Source organism: Anomalospiza imberbis, chromosome 22, assembly GCF_031753505.1.
Source record: "Anomalospiza imberbis isolate Cuckoo-Finch-1a 21T00152 chromosome 22, ASM3175350v1, whole genome shotgun sequence".
Taxonomy (NCBI): domain Eukaryota; kingdom Metazoa; phylum Chordata; class Aves; order Passeriformes; family Viduidae; genus Anomalospiza; species Anomalospiza imberbis.
Genome location: NC_089702.1, coordinates 3,219,026 through 3,239,287, shown reverse-complemented (window position 1 = coordinate 3,239,287; position 20,262 = coordinate 3,219,026). Strand labels below are relative to the sequence as shown.

At 67.7% G+C, this 20,262-nt stretch overlaps 2 protein-coding genes across 2 annotated transcripts; one reads left to right on the top strand and one right to left on the bottom strand.

Moving 5' to 3' along the window:
- Positions 1-1,237: 1,237 nt before the first annotated feature.
- PPP1R1B (protein phosphatase 1 regulatory inhibitor subunit 1B) lies at positions 1,238-5,874 on the bottom strand. The gene is made up of 8 exons (XM_068212472.1): positions 5,397-5,874; positions 4,215-4,275; positions 3,849-3,871; positions 3,030-3,105; positions 2,825-2,932; positions 2,149-2,217; positions 1,473-1,619; positions 1,238-1,393 (listed from the first exon to the last, which is right to left on the bottom strand). The coding sequence occupies exons 1-8, from the start codon at positions 5,475-5,477 to the stop codon at positions 1,305-1,307; spliced, it is 654 nt and encodes a 217-aa protein (XP_068068573.1). The 5' UTR covers positions 5,478-5,874; the 3' UTR covers positions 1,238-1,304.
- Positions 5,875-16,997: 11,123 nt separating this feature from the next.
- Positions 16,998-19,473, top strand: NEUROD2 (neuronal differentiation 2). Its single transcript, XM_068212050.1, is given in 3 exon segments — positions 16,998-17,138; positions 18,270-19,150; positions 19,153-19,473. Coding segments are annotated over 2 exon segments (1,074 nt in total). The 5' UTR covers positions 16,998-17,138; positions 18,270-18,274; the 3' UTR covers positions 19,351-19,473.
- The last annotated feature ends 789 nt before the right edge of the window (positions 19,474-20,262 follow it).

Sequence of the window (20,262 nt, the reverse complement as noted above, 5' to 3'; positions counted from 1 at the left end):
GGGCTGGGACAGACCATCCACAGCGGGAGGGGGGGTCAGTGGGGCTGGGAGGGACCATTCACTGCAGGAGGGGGGGGTCAGTGGGGCTGGGACAGACCATCCACAGCGGGGGGGGGTCAGTGGGGCTGGGACAGACCATTCACTGCAGGAGGGGGGGTCAGTGGGGCTGGGAGGGACCATTCACTGCGGGAGGGGGGGTCAGTGGGGCTGGGAGGGACCATTCACTGCAGGAGGGGGGGTCAGTGGGGCTGGGAGGGACCATTCACTGCAGGAGGGGGGGTCAGTGGGGCTGGGAGGGACCATTCACTGCAGGAGGGGGGGTCAGTGGGGCTGGGAGGGACCATCCACAGCGGGGGGGGGGGGGGTCAGTGGGGCTGGGAACGACCGTTACGCACGGGAGGGGGGATTACTGTGGCTGGGAGAGATCGTTTTTCATGCGGGGGATCAGGAAAGCTGGGAAGGACCATTCCTCGTGGGAGGTGGAATCAGTAGGGCTGGGAGAGACATTTTCCAAAGGGGGGAATCGGTGGGGTGAGGGCAAGACCATTCCCCGTGTGGAGGGGGGGGTGTCTATGGGGTGAGCAAGGGAGAGACCATTCCCCTCCTTGGGGGTGTGCCAGGGGGTCTGGGAGGGACCATTCTCCAGTGGAGGGGTGACCATGGGGTTGGGAGAGACCATTTCCAGGTGGGGGAGTATCCGTGGGGCTGGGAGACGCCATTCCCCACCTGGGGGGAGTCTCTGGGGCGAGGGACAGACCATTCCCTATGGGAGAGGGGGGTGTCCGTGGGGCGCCCCATGGCCTTGTCCCACATCTCCGGCTCCAGGCCCCCCCCCATCCCTTGCCCCACACCCCCAGTCTGTCACCCCCCCCCAACAACGACCAGACCCCCCCCATGAAGGGGACCAGACCCCCCCCTCCAGCCCCCCATATGGCCGCAGCCCCCCCAAACACGCTCCAGCCTCTGTACAGCCGTTTATTGCGGGCGGGGGGCTCTGCTCGCTTGGGGCCGGGGGGCAGCAGCCAGGGGGGCCCAGACCCCGCCAGCGCCCGGGGGTCCCATCCCCGGCTCCTGCGCCGGCAGCCGGGGGGGCACGAGGCCCGTGGGGAGGGGGCGGCCGTGGCCGGGGGGGTCCCGACGTGTCCCGGCGCGGCCCAGCATGGCGCGGCACACGGCACATGGCGCACGGCGCATGGCGCACGGCAGACGAAGCGCAGGCAGCGGGCGGGGGGCAGCCGGGGGGCACAGGCGAAGCTGCGGGGGCCGGGAGGGCCGGGGGGCCGGTGCCCGGTGCCCGGTGCCAGCTAACTGGTGCCCAGAGGGAAGGTGGGCGAGTGGCGCTCGGTGCCGATGGGGCGCGAGGGCACCTCGGCGAAGCCGACGTGTCGCCGCTCTGGGGACAGAAACGGGGCGTCAGCGCCGGGCGTGGTGGCACCGGGGACAGCGGGGACGGGGGGTGACAGCCCACGTACCCCCGGTGCCACCGTCCTGCTCCTGCCCCGGCTCCTCCTCGTCACCCTCCGCTCCCTCGGGGTCCTCGGGGATCTCTGACACCGTCAGCGACTTCAGGTCCTCCTCGCGCTCGTCGATGCCGCCGGCGAAGGACACCTTCTGCCCGCCTGTGGGGACCAGCACGGCGGCCCCAGGGACCCACAGCGTGAGGAGACCCCGCTGAGGTGGGGGGGGGACGCGGCCCCAAGCCCTGGTGCCCGCCCGGCAGCCGCGTCCCCTCGCTGTCCCTGTGTCCCCGCCATCCCCGTCCTCCTGCCATCCCTGTCCTGCTGTCCCAGTCCTCCTGCCACCCCCATATCCCTCGCCCCCATCATCCCCATCCCTCCATCAGCCCGTCCCCTCGCTGTCCCTGTGTCCCCGCCATCCCCGTCCTCCTGCCATCCCTGTCCTGCTGTCCCAGTCCTCCTGCCACCCCCATATCCTTCGCTCCCATCAGCCCGTCCCCTCGCTGTCCCCATCCTCCTGCCACCCGTGTCTCTCCGCCATCCCCTCCACCGTGTCTGTCCTCCTGCCATCCCTCTGCCACCCCTGCTCCTCCCACTGTCCCCCCGTCACCCCCATCCATCCCCCACCCTCCTGCCATCCCTGTCCCCCTCCATCCCCATCTCTCCGCCACCCCCGTCCCCATCCCGTTACCTTTCCGCTTGTGCGCCTTGAGCCCGGCGGGGAAGTAGCTGCGCTCGGCTCTGCCCTGGCTCCCCGGGGCTGCCCGGGCGGGGGTCGATGAGGCCGGGGCACCGCGAGGCACGCGCGGCACCGGGGCACCGCCGGGGCCCGGCAGCGCCGCGTCAGACAGCGGCCGGGGGTCCGGCTGGCGTCACCCGGCCCCGCGGGGGACGGGGACACGGCCCGGCGGGGGAACGTGGTGGCCTCGCTGGCGGGCAGCAAGCACAGCACCGGCAGCAGCCGGTCCGTGTCCCAGCCCTGGCACACGCCTTGTCCCCGAGGGCTACAGGGGATGATGATCCCCGTCCCCGCTCCAGCAGCCCCGTCCCCATTCCCCGTGTCCCCCAGGCTCCAGCAATCCCGTCGCCATATACCCTGGGCTTCTGGTCCCCATGTTCCCACATCCCCGGGGCTCTGCCACCCCTGTGTCTGTGGCCCCGTGTCCCCACGTCTCTTTGTCCCCTGGGCTCTGCCAGCGCCACGTCCCCATCCCCCAAATTCCAGCAGCCCCATCACCGCACCCCCACATCCCTTGGGCTCCAGAATCCCCCTCCCCGTGTCCCTGTGTCCCCCAGGCTGTGGCATCCATGTCCCCGCATCCCCTGGGCTCCGGCAGCCCCATCCCCATGTCGCCCGGTCCCCTCACCAGACTCGAGGGCACTGTCGGGGTCGCAGCCGTCGTCGGGCTCCCCGTCGGAGCTGTCACCCCCGCCCATGCCACTCTCCAGGTGGGACTGCACGATGCGCTGCACCGCTGGGGAGACGCCGGTGTCACCGGGCACTGGGAGCACCGGGGTGTCCCCCCAGCCCCCGCGCTGCCCCCGTGCCGCCGGTGCCCCCGCGGGCGGTACCTTTGAGCGAGGGCGGGGTGTAGGCACACGGGTTGGTCCTCTTTGGTTTGAGCAGGCAGCCCTCGCCCGACGAGCGCTGCAGGGGGAGCGGCGTTGGGATGCGGGGGCCTGGTGTCCCCACGGGGGTCACCGCGGCCCCGGGAGAGCCGGGAACCACCCAGCGAGGTGGGAGGCTGCGATGGGGGTCTCGCAATAGAGCTGACACCCACCCCTCCCCAGCAATGAGGATCCTGCTAAGGGGATGAGGCGCTGGGGACATGGTGTTGGGGATGCCATGATGGGACCCTGTGCTGGGGACCCTGAGGTGGGGACCTTGCAGTGGGGATGGGGTACTGGGGACACCATCCTGAGGACTCTTCTGAGGGGACCCTGCCATGGGGATCCTATGTTGTGGACCCCCATTACGGGGACACTGCCATGAGGACGTGGCACTGGGGTCACCACGATGGGGACATTGCCTTGGGGACGTGGTTTTGGGCTGCCCCTGATGGTGACCCTGTTATGGAGACCTTGTCTTTGGGACCTCACAATGGAGACCCCTCCAAGGGGATGTGGCACTGGGGACACGGTACTGGGGACACTGCGGGAGTGACCCACGACGGTCACGCGCTGGTTTGCACCGCGGCCAAACTCGCACAGCCTGGCTGGGCTCCATGTCCCCATCCTGTGTCCCTGTCCCCGTTCCCGGCACTGGCGCCGTGTGCCCGTGCCGGGAAGGAGCCGATAAGCTCCAGGTGCTGGGGCTGGGCCCCGATAACCCCCCCTGGGGACACGGGACGGGGGAGCGGGGCTGTGTCGGGGATCCCGGCGCCCACTCACCTGGTAGGGCAGGTTCTCGTCCTCTGTGTCAGCGGCGCCGGGGAGAGAAGGGTGAGTGGGACACGGGCACCCAGCGGGGCCGGGCAGGGTCCTGCCCACTCTCGGACCCCCTCCAGGGGTTACCCTGCCCGCCAGGGACCCGCGTCCCCTCCCTGCCACCCCCTTCCTTATGTGACACCCCGTCCCCTCCCTGCCACCGTCTCCCTTGCCAGACATCCCATTCCACAGGTGACACTATATCCCACCCCCGCCACGTCCCCTCCCCGCCACCGTGTCCCATCCCAGACACCGTGCATGACAGACACCATGTCCCACCCCTGCCACCACCTCCCGTCCCTGGACCAGACGTCCCCCGGCCCCGCTCACCTGGGGAGGAGTGTTCGGAGAGCTGGAAGAGCATGGCCGGCGTGGGCCTCCGCCGGCGGATCTGGGGCACAGCGGGGTGTCACCGGCTGGGGACGCCCCGGGTCCCCTGTCCCCTGCCCTGCGCCCCAGGGACACGTGTCTGCACGTGTGTGAGGGTGTGTGCGCCTGTGGGTGCAGGGCCACAAACCCACCCGGCACGGGCTCCCCGGGGTGTCCCCAGTGCATCCCAGCCCCAGACCAGCTCCTCGGGGGGGACTCTGGGTCCGGCGTGTGCTGGGAACGTCCCCTCGGATCAGGGACAACCGGCGGGGGTGGCTGCACCGACTCCCAGCGTATCCTGTCCCCTTCATCCCATCCCTGTCCACATCCTGTGCCCTCTGTCTCATCCCTTCCCTGCTCTCCTGTGCCATCCCTGTCCCTGTCCCTCTCTCCCCGGCACAACTCTCCCTGTGCGGGACCGCAGCTTCCACGGGGACCTTGGAGCTCTTTCATCCTGTCCCCGTCTCTTCCTCAGCCCGTCCCTTTCTGTGTCCCGCACGCAGTCCCATCCGGTCTGTCCCACCCGTCTCATGCCCTGTTTACTCCGATCCCCCTTACCCTGCTCTGCCGGTCCCATCCTCTTCCTCTTGTCCCCTCTGTCCCTTCCGATCTCCCCCTGAATCCATCCCCTCCCTCCTTCTGTCCCCTCCCACCTCCCCCCTGTCCCATCCCATATGTCCCAACGCATCCCCCCCGTCCCCTCTGTCCCTTCCATCCCCTGCCTTGTCCCCTCTGTCCCCTCCGATCCTCTTTGTCCTGCTCTCTCGGTCCCATCCTGATCCTCCTGTCCCCTCCGATCCCCCTTGTCCCATCCCCTGCCTTGTCCCCTCTGTCCCTTCCCATCCCCCTTGTCCTGCTCTCCCGGTCCCATCCCGTCCCTCCCGTCCCCTTCGATCCCCCTGGTCCCACCCGCTCCCTCCTGTCCCACTCTGTCCCCATCCCGTCCCCGCTGTCCCTGTCCTTCCCCGCGTCCCTCCAGCACCCTCGGGCTCTCCCGTGTCCCCCTCCCGTCCCCCACGGTCATTCCGGGGGTCCCTCCTTGCCCCGAGGTCACCGGCAGCGCTTGGCCCCGGCAGAGAGGAGGGACCCCCGGGCTGGCCCCGCTCCCCGCTCCCCTCTCCCTCTCCCCGCTCCCCCTCTCACCATCTCGACGGCGCGGGGGTCCAGGTTGCTGGGGGGGGCCGGCACGGAGAACTGGATCTTCTTGCGCTCCTTGGGGTCCATGGCCTTGGCCGGGAGTCACCGGAGCCGGGGGGTCTCTGGCACCGGTACCGAGCGGAGTTCGGTGGCACCCGGGGCTCGGTACGGCGAGGAATGAGAGTGGCGGGAGGTGGGGAAGGCAGAGCCGGTGAGGAGGAGGAGGAGGAGGAGGAAGGAGAGGGAGGGAGGACGCGTCTTCCTACCAGGAGCTGAATTATTCATTCCCCCCCTCCCCGGGCAGGGGGGCTGAGGCCGCGGTAATGAGTCCTTGGGGAGCCCCCCAGGGGGTTCAGCCAACCTGTGGGGGGTCCTTAACCCCTTCCCTGCCATGGGGGACCCCGCCTGCAGTGGCCGGTTGCGTTGGGACAGGGACGGGTGGCTCCGTGCGTGTCCCTGTTCCTTACGCCTGAGTCTCCCCAGAGGTGAGGGGCAGGGGACAGAGGGACAGCCGCTCCCGCCCCTATGTGGGCAGCGGCAAAATTCCCCCCACCCGGCTGCTCTGTGCCACACGGGACAGGGCCACCAGTCTGGAGAGAGTGGGGAGAGAGTCCCTATCCGTGGGGACACGGGACTCCCAAAACATCCCATCCCCTATGTGCCGGGGGTCTCCCCACACCAAGTTGCAGCCCCCGGAATGTCGAGGGTGCGGGAGCTGTGGCTTCACCCAGGGCTGTGCCCACCTGCCCTGTCTCTTCCCCAGCTTTTGGAGATTTTCCCCATAGAAAATCCCACGGGACATAAAATGTTCCCCCTGGGGAAGTGGTGGGGGGTTCATCCCCCAGGACAACTGCACATTCCAGGCAGGGAACGAGGGACATCGAGGCACCTCTCCCGGCCCCACCGAAGGGGCATAACCAGGGGGTCCCCATGCAGGGGGACAGCGGGGTCGGCAGCAGCCGGATCGGTGGCTCGTCCCCTCCTGGGATGTCCCGGGGCGGTGTCGATGGGAGCCGCCTCCGAGCAGGAACGAGGAAGGGGGAGCTGGGAACTGGCTCCGTCCCCCGGATCTCCCGGTGCTCCAACGGCTGCGGGTGGCCGTGGGCCAGCAGCCACCGCTCCAGCAAAATATTTACCCGAGTGGCACCGAGCCATGGACCAGCCTCCCGCCCGCCCGGCACCACGCGGCAAAGCTCGGCAAAACACGGCAAAGCCCGGCTCTGGGTGACAAATCCTGGCTCTGGGTGGCAAATCCTGGCTCTGGGTGGCAAATCTCGGCTCTGAGTGGCAAAGGCCAACTCTAGGTGACAAAGTCCAGCTCTGGGCAACAAATCTTGGATCTGCGTGACAAATCTTGGCTCTGTGCGACAAAGCCGGGCTCTGGGTGACAAAACCTGTCTCTGGGTGACAAACTTGTGCCTGTGGCACAGCGCAGTGACCACCCGGGCGGGGACAAATCAGGGACAGGCGCCAGCAGAGCCCAGTGTCCTCATGGGGACCAAAATCTGGGGACAAGGTGAGGGGTCCCACGGTGACCCTGTCCCCTGGCTGGCCCTGTGCCGGGTGTCCCCGTGCCAGGCTCCGAGCACCGTCCCCATCCCAGGACCCGAGTCGTTATGGCAACAGGTTCCCGGGCTCCATCCCGCTGCCGTTCCCGCTTCTCCCACCCACGAAGACGCCGTGTGAGGGGGTGGCCGGGCCCCCTCCCCTCCCTGCGCTGCGGCAGCGCCGGCACCCGCAGCCCCCCGGGATCGGCACGCGCCGCCCGCGCCCGCGCCCACGCACCGTCACCCGCGGGTGGCACCTGCAGCGTGGCACGGGGGGGGGCCGCACCGGGCCCGGAACACGGGGGCACCTTGCAGGCACACGTGTGGCACACATGGCCCCGCTCGTCGCCGGGACAGCACCGTGGGCACCCCGTGCCGTGCCCGTCCCCGTGCCCGTGCCGCGGTGCCGCGGGGGCTGCAGCTCCGCGCAGCAGCGAATCCTCCCGCAGAGAGAGTAAAAATAGCAGCAGGTTGAGGGAAGAAGCGCTCGCCCCCCGCCAGCGGGCACCGGCGAGGAGCCTGCGCCCACCGCGGAGCCGTGGGGACGGACGTGGCGCGGTGCCACGGGGGCAGAGGGTGTGGGGATGGACCGTCGTGGGGACAAGATGGGGACAGAGCGTCGTGGTGGTGGGGGGGGGTGGCACACCAGGGACGGAACATCGTGGGGACAGGGTGCCACGGGGACAGGGTGCCCTGGGGATGGAGCACCGCGGGGACAGGGTGTGCTGGGGGTGGAGCATCGTGCCCAGCAGGGTCCCATGAGGACGAAGTGCCCAGCAGGGATGGGCCATCGTGGCGACAGGGTGTGCTGGGGAGGGAGCATGGTGGGGACAGGGTCCCATGAGGACGAAGTGCCCAGCAGGGATGGGCCATCGTGGGGACAGGGTGTGCTGGGGAGGGAGCATGGTGGGGACAGGGTCCCATGGGGACGAAGTGTCGCAGGGATGGAGCATGGTGGGGACAGGGTGTGCTGGGGAGGGAGCATGGTGGGGACAGGGTCCCATGGGGACGAAGTGTCGCAGGGATGGAGCATGGTGGGGACAGGGTCCCATGAGGACGAAGTGCCCAGCAGGGATGGGCCATCGTGGGGACAGGGTCCCATGAGGACGAAGTGCCCAGCAGGGATGGAGCGTGGTGGGGACAAGGTGTGCCGGGGACATTGTTGTGGTGGTGGGGTACATCAGGGGACAGGGTGCCACGGGGACAGGACCTTACTGGGACAGGACATCGCAGGGACAGGGCCTTGCGGGGACACGAACACACCGCGGGGACGAGCGCACGGCCCAAGGGTGAGTGCCGGGGGGCGGGGCCTGTGCGCGGAGGGGGCGTGGCCACAGGATGGGCGGGGGTCGGGTCGGAGGTGCCGGGACCCCCACTCAGTGCCCTTCACCCCGGTATCCCCCTCCGGGTCCTGCGGGGGTGTCCCCCTCCCATCTCTCCCTGGGCCGAGCCCCCCCCCCCGCACCCCAAGACCCCCCGTGGGTGCAGCCGTCCCCCAGGAGCTGCAGCGGGGGCGGCGGGTGGGGGGCCGGGGCTCCCCTGGGTGCAGAGGAGATGCCGGGAGTGGGAACGCGCGTGGGAGCAGAGCACGCGTGGGAGCCCGAGGGGGCGGTGGGAGGGAGGGGGGGGGCCGCGCAGGGGGCTTAACCCCTTCACTGCTAGGAACCCCCCCCCCCCAGCGACCACCCTGGGGGGGCTGCAGAGGGGAAGGGGGCCTGGGAGGGACTTTGCCAAAATGGGGCTTCATGGGGGGCTGGGGAAAAGGCACCCACTGCCCTACTCAGCGACACTGGGCAGCACTGGGGGGTGCAATGGGGAAACTGAGGCAGGACTGGGGGGCTGCAACCCTATAACCCGCCGCCATCAGGGGGCTCCAATCCCATGCTTTTAGCATGATGTGGGGTGGTCCGCCACCCCCTATCCCCAAAAAGTGCGGGGGATCCAGCCCTGGCACGAGGAGGGGCCGTGTCCCTGGACTCCCGGCAGGATGGGGCCTTGTGTCCCCACACTTGGCAGGACAGGGGCGGCCGCGTCCCCAGCACGACGAGGAAGAGTCGCACCCCTGAACCCCCAACAGGGCGGGCAGGGGGCTGCATCCCCCCGGGTCCTGGTGCCATCGGTGCCCGCACCAGCCCTGCGTCGGCGCCGTGGCACGCGGTGGCAGATGTCACTCCCGACGCTGGCATGGCCAGGCTGGCACGGCCACCCGGGGCTGGCACGGCCGCGTGGGCCGGGCAGCGACTCAAGGGCTTTGGCACAGGGTGGCCGGAGCGGAGCCGCGGCTGGAGCCCTCCTGGTTGGCAGCCACTGGCCACCGGCCACCAGCCACTGGCCCACGCCAAGCCTTGCATCCGCACCACGGGGTGGGACTGGGGGCTGGGGGCACTGGGGGGGTCCTGGGGCAGCACCCCCGGGGTGGGCACCCAGCCAAGCAGGGGCTGTGCTGGTTTGGGGGGGTTAATGCACACAGAGCCCGGTGCCAGGGTGTGCTGAACGGGAAAAACCTTGATGGGGGAACTTTCTGGGGGAATCCGGGGAGCATAAAGGGGGGACTTGGGGGGGGGGGACAAATCTGGGGGATTCCAGGAGGGAAGGGGTGCAGTGGTGAGACTCGGAGAGGCAGCCCGGGGTCATCACGTGCCTCAGTTTACCCACCTGTAGCACGTGCCCTTTACAAACTGAAGCCCCACCCACCCCCTTCCCCGCGGAGGTGGGACCCCAAAGGATCCTAAAACTCATCCTGGTGCCCCCACGGAGCCCTGCCAGGGTGGGCTGAAGGGGGGCTCCCAGCCCCGCTCCCCCCAGCCCATCGCTGACCCCCCCCGGGGGGTCCCGGCCGCCAGCACAGACCAGTTTGCTGCCTCCATTCCCAGAAGAAAGAATAAAGTTAAAACATCTGTTAATTTATAAACCAATTTAACCATGACTGGTTAATAAATAGCTTCCAGCTGGCACCCCCACCCCGCGCCGGGCAAGGGGGGCCAGGGGGGCACAGCCGGGCTCGCCACTCTCCCGCAGCCCCCCGGGGTCATTGCCACTTGTCCCCGTGGGGGTGTGGGGGTGTCCCCGGGGACTCAACGGGGAGAGCCCGGTGCCTGCGGGGAGGGGACACGGCCACGGTGCCTGGCACAGGGGGATCCCAGAGGGATGTAGGGGACAGTGCGGTGCCCACGGGGGGGGCTCTGGTCATGCAGGGGGGGGCGGGGCTGCCGGGCCGCGGTGAGGGGGGGGGTTCCCCTGCTGCGGGGGGGGTGTTTGGGTAGGGGAGGAGGGAACAAGGAAGGAGGAGTCTGGAGGGGGTGTGGATGTGTGTGTGTGCGCCGGGGATGGGCACGTGTGTGTTCATGTGTGTGCCAGGGCTCGGCACATCTGCACGTGTGTGCCAGGCATGTTCACGCATGTGCATCCACGTGTGTGTTCATGTGTGTGCCAGGGCTCGGCACATCTGCACGTGTGTGCCAGGCATGTTCACGCATGTGCATCCACGCGTGTGTTCATGTGTGTGCCAGGGCTCGGCACATCTGCACGTGTGTGCCAGGCATGTTCACGCATGTGCATCCACGTGTGTGTTCATGTGTGTGCCAGGGCTGTGCCATCCACAGCGGCCGTGTGGGGACACCCCATCTCTGCTGTCCCCACAGATCCGCGATGTGTCCCTGGGCCTGTGGAGCTGCATCCTCGCTGCACGCGGATCCAGCATGGAAAAGGGCCTGGCCCCGGCGCTGTGGGGTCCCCCTTCCTGCCCCACATCCCCTCTCTGGGGGCTGTGGGTGGAGGTGCAAGGGCGTGAGCCCCTCGCCGGCCGCGGCGCCCCGACACGTGTCGCAATAGTAATGTAATTTGTCCGTTAACAATGGGCAGCTTGAGGTTTATATTTAATTACACCGATCGCACCAACCTGAACTCACCCTTATTCATCAATAATGCATGGGTTTGTGTTTATCGCTGCTTAATTAATCTGTGCTTACGACAATTAAAGGCTCGCAAAATCCCCCAAGGTGGCAGCGGGGAGCGGCTGCGCCGGGCTGGCGCGAGCGCGGTGCCGGCGTGGTGGCGGTGCCAGGCTGGTCGTGGTGCCAATGTGGTCACCCTGACAGCATGGTCGCCGCGCTGGCACAGTCACGGTGCTGCTGTGGTGGCAGTGGTCACGGTGCCAATGTGGTCACCGTGGCAGTGTGGCCACCACGCTGGCATGTGGTGGCATGTGGACACGCTGGCAGTGGGGTCGCAGTCGTGATGCTGGCATGATCGCGGTGCCGGTGTGGTCACGGTGCCGGTGTGGTCACGGTGCCTGTCTGGTGTCCATTCTGGTGTGGTCACCGTGCCGTTGTAGCAGCCGTGGCCGGTGAGAGCCAGCCCAGCTGCCGAGCAGGGTGACCCCCCCCGGGTACCCCCATCTTTGAGTGCCAGGAGGGGCGAGGGAAGACTGCCCCCCCACATGCTGGAGTGCAGCAGCAGGGACCCCCACCCTGTCCTCTCTGCCTCAGTTTCCCCACAAGGAAACCACCAACACCACCACCACCACATCCATCACCCCCCTCACATCACCTACTCCCAAACCACCCCCATTCCTCCTCCCCGGTGCTTTTCCCCAATTTTGCTTTTCCCTGCCCACTCTGCACACCCTGACGCCCTCGCTGGGGCAGGGCCGGGGGGGCCCGTGCCCCCCACACCGTGCCAGGCCAGCTCTGTGCCTTTAAGCGCGGTGGCGCGGCTGTCCCGGATCAGCCGGAGCGCCTATTAAATTTTTATGCGAAGTGTAAATGGGCCAGGTCTCCAGCTTCCCGCTCCCTCCGAATGATTTATTACTCGCAAATACCACAGAACTAATTAGTATAGTAATTAATTAATACGAATTTGCATATTTGCATGTGCAATTAGTGCAGTGGAGTGATTACTCTGAAAATGAGAAGTTGGGCCTGTCAGATGGGAGTGTGAACTGGAGTGGAAAAGCCTCGCGAAAATGATCCCGGGCGGCGGCGGCGGCACCGGGCACGAGGCGGCACCGGGCAGGCGGCGGCACCGGCGAGGCCCCGCGTGCGGGGTTGGGGGGCTCAGCCCCCGGGACACCCCCTTTCCCCCATCCCATCCCAGCCCGGGTCCCCAAGCCATGGGGACCGCTCCATCCCTCGGCCATCTCCATGGCGACTGGCTGTGCCAGGCGCATCACCATGGCAACGGGCCGGGCCACGCAGCCTCGCCATGGCGACTGTCGTCATCGCGCTCAGTCGCCATGGAGACACTCCCCATCTCCCCAAATCCACTCCCTGCCAGGCCCCCCCACCTCGGCGTTGGGGTGGGGGTGCTGCTTCTCGGAGTCAGGGTCCCCAAAAGCACCCGGGAGGCGGGATGGGGGTCCCGAGTGTCCCCAGGGATTGGGGCACCCAGGGATGAGGAGAGCACCCCAGGGTGCCCCACGCTGGGGTCCCCTGTACTGTGGGGGTGGCGGGAGCAGCTGAGCTCTGTGGCAGCAGCACCGGGCTGGACCCGCTCCCAGGGGATGCGACCTGAGACTCCTCAGGCACCCCCAGCCCCACAGTTCTGAGTCCAGCCCTTGACCTTTGTCCCTGGTGCCACCCAGGTGCCCCTTCACCTGTGCCCACGCCTCTGGCTGAGGCCTGACACACTTCCAGGAGGGCCACCAGCTGCCTGTCCCTGGTTTTGGGGGACAAGCAAGTGAAATGGGGGGCGATGGAGGGGGCCATGGCTATGGGCAGCCCCCACCACCCCCATGTGCCACATCCCCCCAGCACCGGGCCCAGCCAGCCCCCGGAACGGGCCCGGGCAGCCGCCATCTGCCACGGGGGACTGGGGCCGCTGCCAGCAGCACCCACTCAGCTGTGCCCGCACTGGTGGCACCGCCAGTGAGTGCCTCCCGACCTGCCCCGGCGGCCGTGGAGAGGCTGCTGTGGCCACTCCTGAAGCCTGGTGACATCACAGACCAGCTGTGACGTCACAGGTTTTTGTGACGTCATCAGGGTGGCCTTGTTACCTCGGCAGCAGCCAGCTCTGCTGGTGGCACAACGGCAGCTCACTCCAGCCCAGGGTTGGGGTCCCCTGTCCCTGTCACCCGCTGTCCCCAAAGGACATCTGACCCCAGCAGGGGCGAACACACCAGCTGACAATGGAGTGTGGGGCACGGGGGACAAGTCTGCAGTGTCCCCAACCCGTGATCATCTGTCCCCAGCCCCACGTGGAGCCACGGCTCCGGCAGTTTCCCACTGGGCAATTCCCAGGTGTCATTTTCCTAATTAACAACGTGTGGCTTAAAAAGCACTTGTCAAGTCCCTGGCCAGTGCGTGACTGTGGGGGACAGGCTGGGGGACAGGCTGGGGACGCAGGTGGGGGATATGAGCAGGAATTTGGATGCTCTGGGAGCAGGATCCAGTGGGTGAAGCGGCCATGCCACAGCCCCAGGGCTGGCACAGCATCTCCCCACCCTCCTCTGGCAGAAGATGAGGGAGTTCCCTAAATCCCCCTGATGCCAGTCCAGCCAGGGCCCCCCCTCTCTTCCCTCAGTTTCCCTCCTCCATCAGCTTCCTCCTCCCAAGCTCCCCACCCATGACCCTGCACAGTCCCCACTGCAGGGACTTTTAGGGACACGGGGGCGGGCAGGGCAGCACCCACCCCTTCCCATCCCCCAGAGCCCCCCACCCGCAGCTGGGACCCTGCTCACCCGCTGACTGGAAGATGCCCGGGGATGGGTCCTACGAGGGTGGAGCTGCTCCAGGGACCCGGCCCGAAGGCAGCGGGGACAAGGACGGGGACAGGGATGGGGACAGGGATGGGCTCAGCCCCTGCTCCCGCCGCTCTCCTCCCCTCAGTGACATTCCCGGCGGTGGCTCCGCCGCACGTTAGCGCATCCATCTCTCCCCAGCCTTCACCTCCCAGAAATATTGCAGTGCAGAGCCGGCTCCATCTGGCAGCGGCCCCCGCCTCCCCCCGCCACCGCTCGCGGGGAGATGCCGGAGCCGGATCCATCGCCCGGGCCCCGCATGGATCGGCCTCGCTGAGGGCCAGCAGGAACCCCACCGGTGACAGGGCCCAGCTGGGATGAGCCCCGTGCCACACCGGGGTGGGGGCAGCGTGGCCTGGCCGAGGCAGCCGCCGCGGTGCCACGGGCTGGCCCCACGCCGGGGCTGTGGCAGCCGGCTGAGCCCCGGCGAACTCGCCCCACGCGGGGCCCCCGGAGCCACCGAGGGCCCAGCTGGCTCCCAGCCGTGTCCCAGCACCACCCAGCACCCGGCTCCCACCGCCGGCTCTGCCAGGGCCGACCTGCTTCCGTGCCCTCACCGTGTCCCCTGGCACGCACCTCGGGGACAGAGCCATCGCTGCCGCAGGCAGGGTCCCCGGCTGTACCCATCGCTTCCTGCTGGAGGGAGGGAAGGGACGTGGAGGATGGATTTTGGGGGAGGAAAGAGCCTCATGCCTCTGCTAAACTCCTCACCGTGCCTGCCTGGCACCGAGGCCACCAGAGACATAATGGGGGTGGCCAGGGACCGGAGGTGGCAGTGCTGGGACAGCCGGTCCCTGCACACGAGGACCATGAGTGCGATGGGGAGCAGAGCCCCGGGGTCACTGGGCCGTCTCCCCCAGCCTCCACACACAAAAAGGCAGAACCCAGCCCTGCTCCCATCCTGCTCCCCCCCTGCTCCAAAGTGCTCCCCAAATTGTGCCTGGTCCTGGGTTCACCTCAGCCTCACCTGCCCCTGCTGCACAGGACAGCCCCAGTTCCCGTGGGATGGATCCTGCTCATCCAGCCCCTGCACTGTGCTGCCAGATCCCTGCTCACCTCTGTGGATAAAGCCCCTTCCTTCCCAAAGTCACCCAAGGACCAGGACGGGGCTGCCCCTGCCCTGCTCTGCCCTGTGCCACCACCAGCCATGGTGGAGGGGACAGCATGGGGACAGCACGGGGATGCCACTCCTGCCCTCTCAGAGGGCCGTGTCCAGGCACAGTCCGGCCGAAGGCCATTGGCACCGCCCGCTGCACCCGCCGAGGCAGAGCTTTGGGTTTTCATCTCCCTGCTCCCCTTTCATCTCCTCTCCCTGTTTCATGTCTCCACTTTCTTCTCCCTCCAAGCACTGCGCATGCTGATGAGCCTCACGCCAGCGCCCACCCTCGCCCTCACTGGCTGCTAATTAGGCTGTAATGGGTACACTGGGCCAGGGGCTTGTGGCTCATCCCTGTCCCCATCCTTGTCCCCACAAGGGCCAGCTCGGCCACCCACACTGAGGCATCTCCTCGGCCCCATGCAGAATCAGGGTCCCCATTGGTCCCCCATGGGCCGTAATTCTGATGCCAGGAACCGGGGCACCGGTGGCTTCACTGCCCTGGCACCTGGGCTGTGGCCACTCTCCAAGGGCTGGGAGTCCCTTGGCCTGGGGACCGGCAGCTGGGCAGTGGGGACTTACCCAGATCTGGCTCTGATGTGCCACAGGCGCCAGGTGAGGGTGGGCTCCTGGTGCACCGTGGTCCCGGCAGGTCGCCCACCGGCAAAACGAAGATGGCAGCAGCAGAGGGAGCTGAACGGTGCCGCGGGAAAGGGATGCGTTGTGCCAGGAGGGTGCCCGGGAATCGGTGCCCAGCATGGCACCGGCACTGGCAGGGCTGGGGTGGGCCCTGCCTCCCTGCGGGCCAGCCCCAGCCCAGGTGCCATCTGCTCGGCCGCAGCCGTGAGTGACAGTCGGAGGGTTCGTGCCGGGGGGACGCTTGCCACCGGCGGAGCCCCTCTGTCACGTGCCAGCCCCGGCACCTGCACCGGGGGAATGGGCACCACTGATGGCCCTGGCAAAGCCCTGGTGGCCGGGCACGGCCAGCCCTTTGTCTACGTGTGGGCACAGCCACAGCCACCACTGTCACCGTGTCCACGCCATGGCCGTGCCACCCTCGCCTGGCGTGTGTGGCTGGCACGTGCTGGTGTGTGGCACCCAGCCCCTGGCCGCACCCCTCAAGCCAGGCAGGACCTGACCCCCGGGTTTGTGGGGACAGAGGAGATCCAGGACATGGCAGCAGCCTCAGTGGATCAGCCAGGACCGGGGCACTGGGTGATGGGAAGTGGCTTCTGGGGACACTGCGTGCCCATTTAGGTTCCACGGCCCAGCTGCTGCCCACCAAAAGGGCAGCAGTGATTTCTGGGTGCACAGTCACTGTGGTGGGGACAGATTTGGAGACTGGAGGGTGGCAGAGCAGTGAGGAGTTGCCTAACAGACAAAGGCCTCGTTGGCTGCACCGCGGCATGACCGGGCCTCGGCCACCAGCACCGTGGGATTGGCATCCACGGGGGCTCAGCCCCTGTGTGCATCGGGGAGGGTGGGAGCATGCAAGGGGCTGTGTGCTGGTGTGTGTGTGCCCAGAGGGTGCCAAAGGCCGTGTGGGGCTGTGCCACGGGGTGGAGGGACGTTGGCGTGACTGTGTGGCCATGGGGGTGCCAGCGCTTCCATGTGCCACCCGCACGGGGACACGCGGCCCCGCAGCCACCAGCCCTGCCCACGCCACACCTGCAGCCCCCTGCCAGCACCGGTGTGGCCAAACTGGGCACTGCCACCACCTCTGCCGTGCCCCCAGCCCGCGCCAGGCCCTCGCCACCGCAGCCATCGCCTCTCGGCTGCCGGCTGAGGGTGGGGACGGACCCGGGCGAGCCGCCGCGGCATTTTGCGGCGAGCCGCAGATGCCAGCTCCCAGCGAGGGTCCCCGTGGCATTGCCCCCCTCACCCCAGCGCCCGCCTGTGTCCCTGCCACGCTTGGCCCAGCCAGGATGGCCAGTTTTCCCGCTGGCTCCATTGTTCCTCCCGGCCCCGCCATCGCCTGCATCTCGCCCGGGTCCCATTTTGCAGCGTGTAGGCAGAGCTGGAGATTTGGAAGAGGTTTTTTTTTTTTTTTTCCTTTTTTTTTTTTCTTTTTTTTTTTTTTTTTAGAGTACAGAGTGACAGATGGCGAGTCCTCCTTCCCCAGAGAGACAAATCTCCCTGAATGCAAGCGCATGTCAATCATTAGCTCTCATGTGATAGCTCTCGCGCATGACGTGCCAACCATATGGCACTGGCAGCAGAGCTGGTACCCCCTTTGCTGGGTAGAGATGCCACTCTCGCCTCCTTTTGGATAGAGGACTGCAGGAGGCTGGAGCACCTCAAGGAGCCGCGTCCCGCTCCCAGAAGATGCTGGGAACAATGAAATAAGAATTCCTGCGGTCCGCCCGAAGGTGAGTTATGTAAGAAGTGGAGGGTTGGGAGGGCAGCGGAGGAAACTTGAATGGAGAAAAGGCAACTTCCATGTTGATTTTGTTTCTCCGCCACGTCTCGCCCTTTTTTCCCCCCATCTTTCGTTCTCCCCCGGCCCTCGGTTCTCCCACTCCCCGCGGGCCCCGCTGGTGGGGTTTTCTCCCCCCGCCGAAGTCCCCCCCAAGGGGGGTTGTTGGGGTTTCGCCGCCCCCGGTCCCCCCCCAAGCCTGGGCGCGCCCGGGGCGCCGCGGTCCCGGTGGGACGGAGCGGGCAGCGGCGGCCGAGCGGCATCAACGAAATCAGCGCGGAGCCGCCGCGCCGCCGCCCCGGGGGGGCCCGACCTGGCGGAGCCGCCCCCCCGCTCCCCCGCGGCGCCCCCGGCCCTCGCCCCGGGCGGTGCCCCCCGCCCCGGCCCCGCCGCGCCGCCCGGCCCCGGGGGCGCCCCCGGCAGCGCCGCCGCCCGCGGCCACCGCGCCCCCCGGGGGGGCCCCGGCCGCCCCCGCCGCCCCCCGCCGCCCCCCGGTTGGTGCCGCCGCATTTTACGGGCCGCGCTCCGGCGGCCGCGGGGAGCCCCGGGGCGGGGAGGGGATGCCGGGCGCGGCTGACCGGGCCGGAGGGGGTACGGGGGGTACCTGGGGATGCGGGGTGGGCGCGGCGGTCTCGCCTCGACCCCCCGGCCCCGGGAAGGCGGTGGTGGAGCCGCGACCGGGGCCGCTCCGCGCCCGCGGCAGGGAAAAGTTGGAGGCGTCAAAGAGGGACCGGCGACACCGGGCCCGGCCCTCGGGGCACCGTGGTGGGGGGGGGCATCGGGCGGGCCGGGAGCGGGGGAGGCGCGGGGGTTGTGCGGAGGAGCGGGACAGGGGCGCGGGTGGCGGCCGCGGGGACCCCGGCGGTGGGGCTGGCGGGGGTCGGGCTGGGGCGGAATCGCCGCACCTCGAGAGAGCCCCGATGGCCCCGGGGTCGGATAACGGGGGCGGGGGGCAGCGGCGGGCAGCCCCGCGCCCAATTCGTTTTCGCCGGTCCCGGCGGGTGGGAGCGGGGCGGGGAGGTGGGGGGGGGGGGGCGGGCGGCGGGGCCGCCGGTAACGCCTGGCTCTTTGCCCCCCGCTGCAGCCACCATGTTGACGCGACTTTTCAGCGAGCCCAGCCTGGTCCCCGAAGTCCCGAAATTCCCCGGTTGGGCCGAGGAGTGCGAGGAGGATGCCCGGAGCGAGAAGGAGGAGCGGGCGGGGAAGGGCTGCGCCCTCCCCGAGGAGCCGCCCGAGGGTTCGCTGGGAGAGAGCAAGGAGGAAGGGGAGCTAGGAGGGGACGAGGAGGAGGAGGAGGAGGAGGAGGAAGGCCTGGAGGAGGCGGAGGGCGAGCGGCCCAAGAAGCGCGGCCCCAAGAAGAGGAAGATGACGAAGGCGCGGCTGGAGCGGTCCAAGCTGCGGCGGCAGAAGGCGAACGCCCGGGAGAGGAACCGGATGCACGACCTGAACGCGGCCCTGGACAACCTGCGCAAGGTGGTTCCTTGCTACTCCAAAACCCAAAAACTCTCCAAAATCGAGACCCTCCGCTTGGCCAAGAACTACATCTGGGCTCTCTCCGAGATCCTGCGCTCGGGCAAGCGGCCCGACCTGGTCTCCTACGTGCAGACTCTGTGCAAGGGGCTGTCCCAGCCCACCACCAACCTGGTGGCCGGCTGCCTCCAGCTCAACTCCCGCAACTTCCTGACGGAGCAGGGGCAGGAGGGGGGTCGGTTCCACGGCCCCAACGCCGCCTCCTTCGCCGTGCATCCCTACCCCTACCCTTGCTCGCGGCTGGCCGCGGCGCCCTGCCCGCCCGCCGCCGGCCCCGGGCCGCACGGGCTGAGGACACACGGCTACTGCGCCTCCGCCTACGAGAGCCTCTACGGCAACACCTCCCCCGACTACAACAGCTCGGAGTACGACGGGGGGCTCAGCCCCCCGCTCTGCATCAACGGCAACTTCTCCCTCAAGCAGGACTCTTCATCCCCGACCACGAGAAAAGCTACCACTACTCTATGCACTACTCGGCGCTGCCCGGCTCCCGCCCCGCCGCCCATAACCTGGTCTTCGGGTCGGCGGGGATGCGCGGGGGGGTCCACTCCGAGAACATCTTCCCCTACGACATGCACCTCCCGCACGAGCGGGGCCCCATGTACGAGGAGCTCAACGCCTTCTTCCACAACTGACCCCCTCCCCGACACCCCTCCCCATCGCCGAGGTGGCGGAGAGGGAGGGAGACTCCCCCCACACCCCCCCCCCCCACCCGCGGCGGCCCCGCGGACCGGCCCCCGGGGCTCCGCCGTGGGCTTTGGTGCAATATGGGGACCCGGCCCCGGCGGCGGGTCCCCGCGCCCCGTGGGGACAAAGTGCTTTTTTGGGAGGATTTTCCCTTTTCCTTAATTTTTTTAAAATTATTGTCGATTTCGTTATTTTTAAATTTTCATTATTTATTGCTATTTCTTTATTATTTAATGTAATTTATTTAGTTATTTTATTATCATCGCTGTTATCGTCACTATTATTATAACAACTATTACAGCTATTATAACTATTACTATTATTATTATTATTATTACTACTATTACTATTATCATTATTTTCCAAAGGGAGACGCCCCGCACGGGCCGACCCCCCCCATCCAGCCCACCGGAGGCCCCCCCGGTACCCAGCACGACCCTCTGGGTCGAGTCGCTTCGTTTCATTTTTAATTCGTTTTAATTAAATTTTATGTATTTATCTTTTAATTTTTTTTCCCCCCCTCCCACCCCCATTTTGGGCCGTTTCTCCCCTCCCCAGCCCTGACCCCGACCCCCCCGGACCCCCCGGCATTGGACACCCGCTGCCCCGGCCCGTGGGAGCGAGAGGAGCCCGCGCTGCGGCGCGGAGCGAAACTTTCCGAAGCAATAAAGAGGCGCAGGGAGGAACGAACCCCAATTTCTATCTATGCAAGAGGCCCGGCCCGGCGGACGCTCCGAGATGCACTTTGCTTTGGGGGGGCCCTGGCCCCGCTCCCCGCCCCGGGAGCTCCTCGCAGCGCGTGTGTCAGGACGTTTTTTACCTGTTTTAAAAACTTGAAACAGAAAAAAAAAAAAAAAAAA

Excerpts from the sequence above, each read along its gene's own strand:
- PPP1R1B (XM_068212472.1), bottom strand. The coding sequence starts at position 5,477 with ATGGACCCCAAGGAGCGCAAGAAGATCCAGTTCTCCGTGCCGGCCCCC. Across the intron at positions 3,106-3,848 it reads ACGAGAACCTGCCCTACCAG|CGCTCGTCGGGCGAGGGCTG; the intron begins GTGAGTGGGCGC and ends CTCCCCCTGCAG. Across the intron at positions 2,218-2,824 it reads CGACAGTGCCCTCGAGTCTG|CCCCGGGGAGCCAGGGCAGA; the intron begins GTGAGGGGACCG and ends CCGCCCGGGCAG.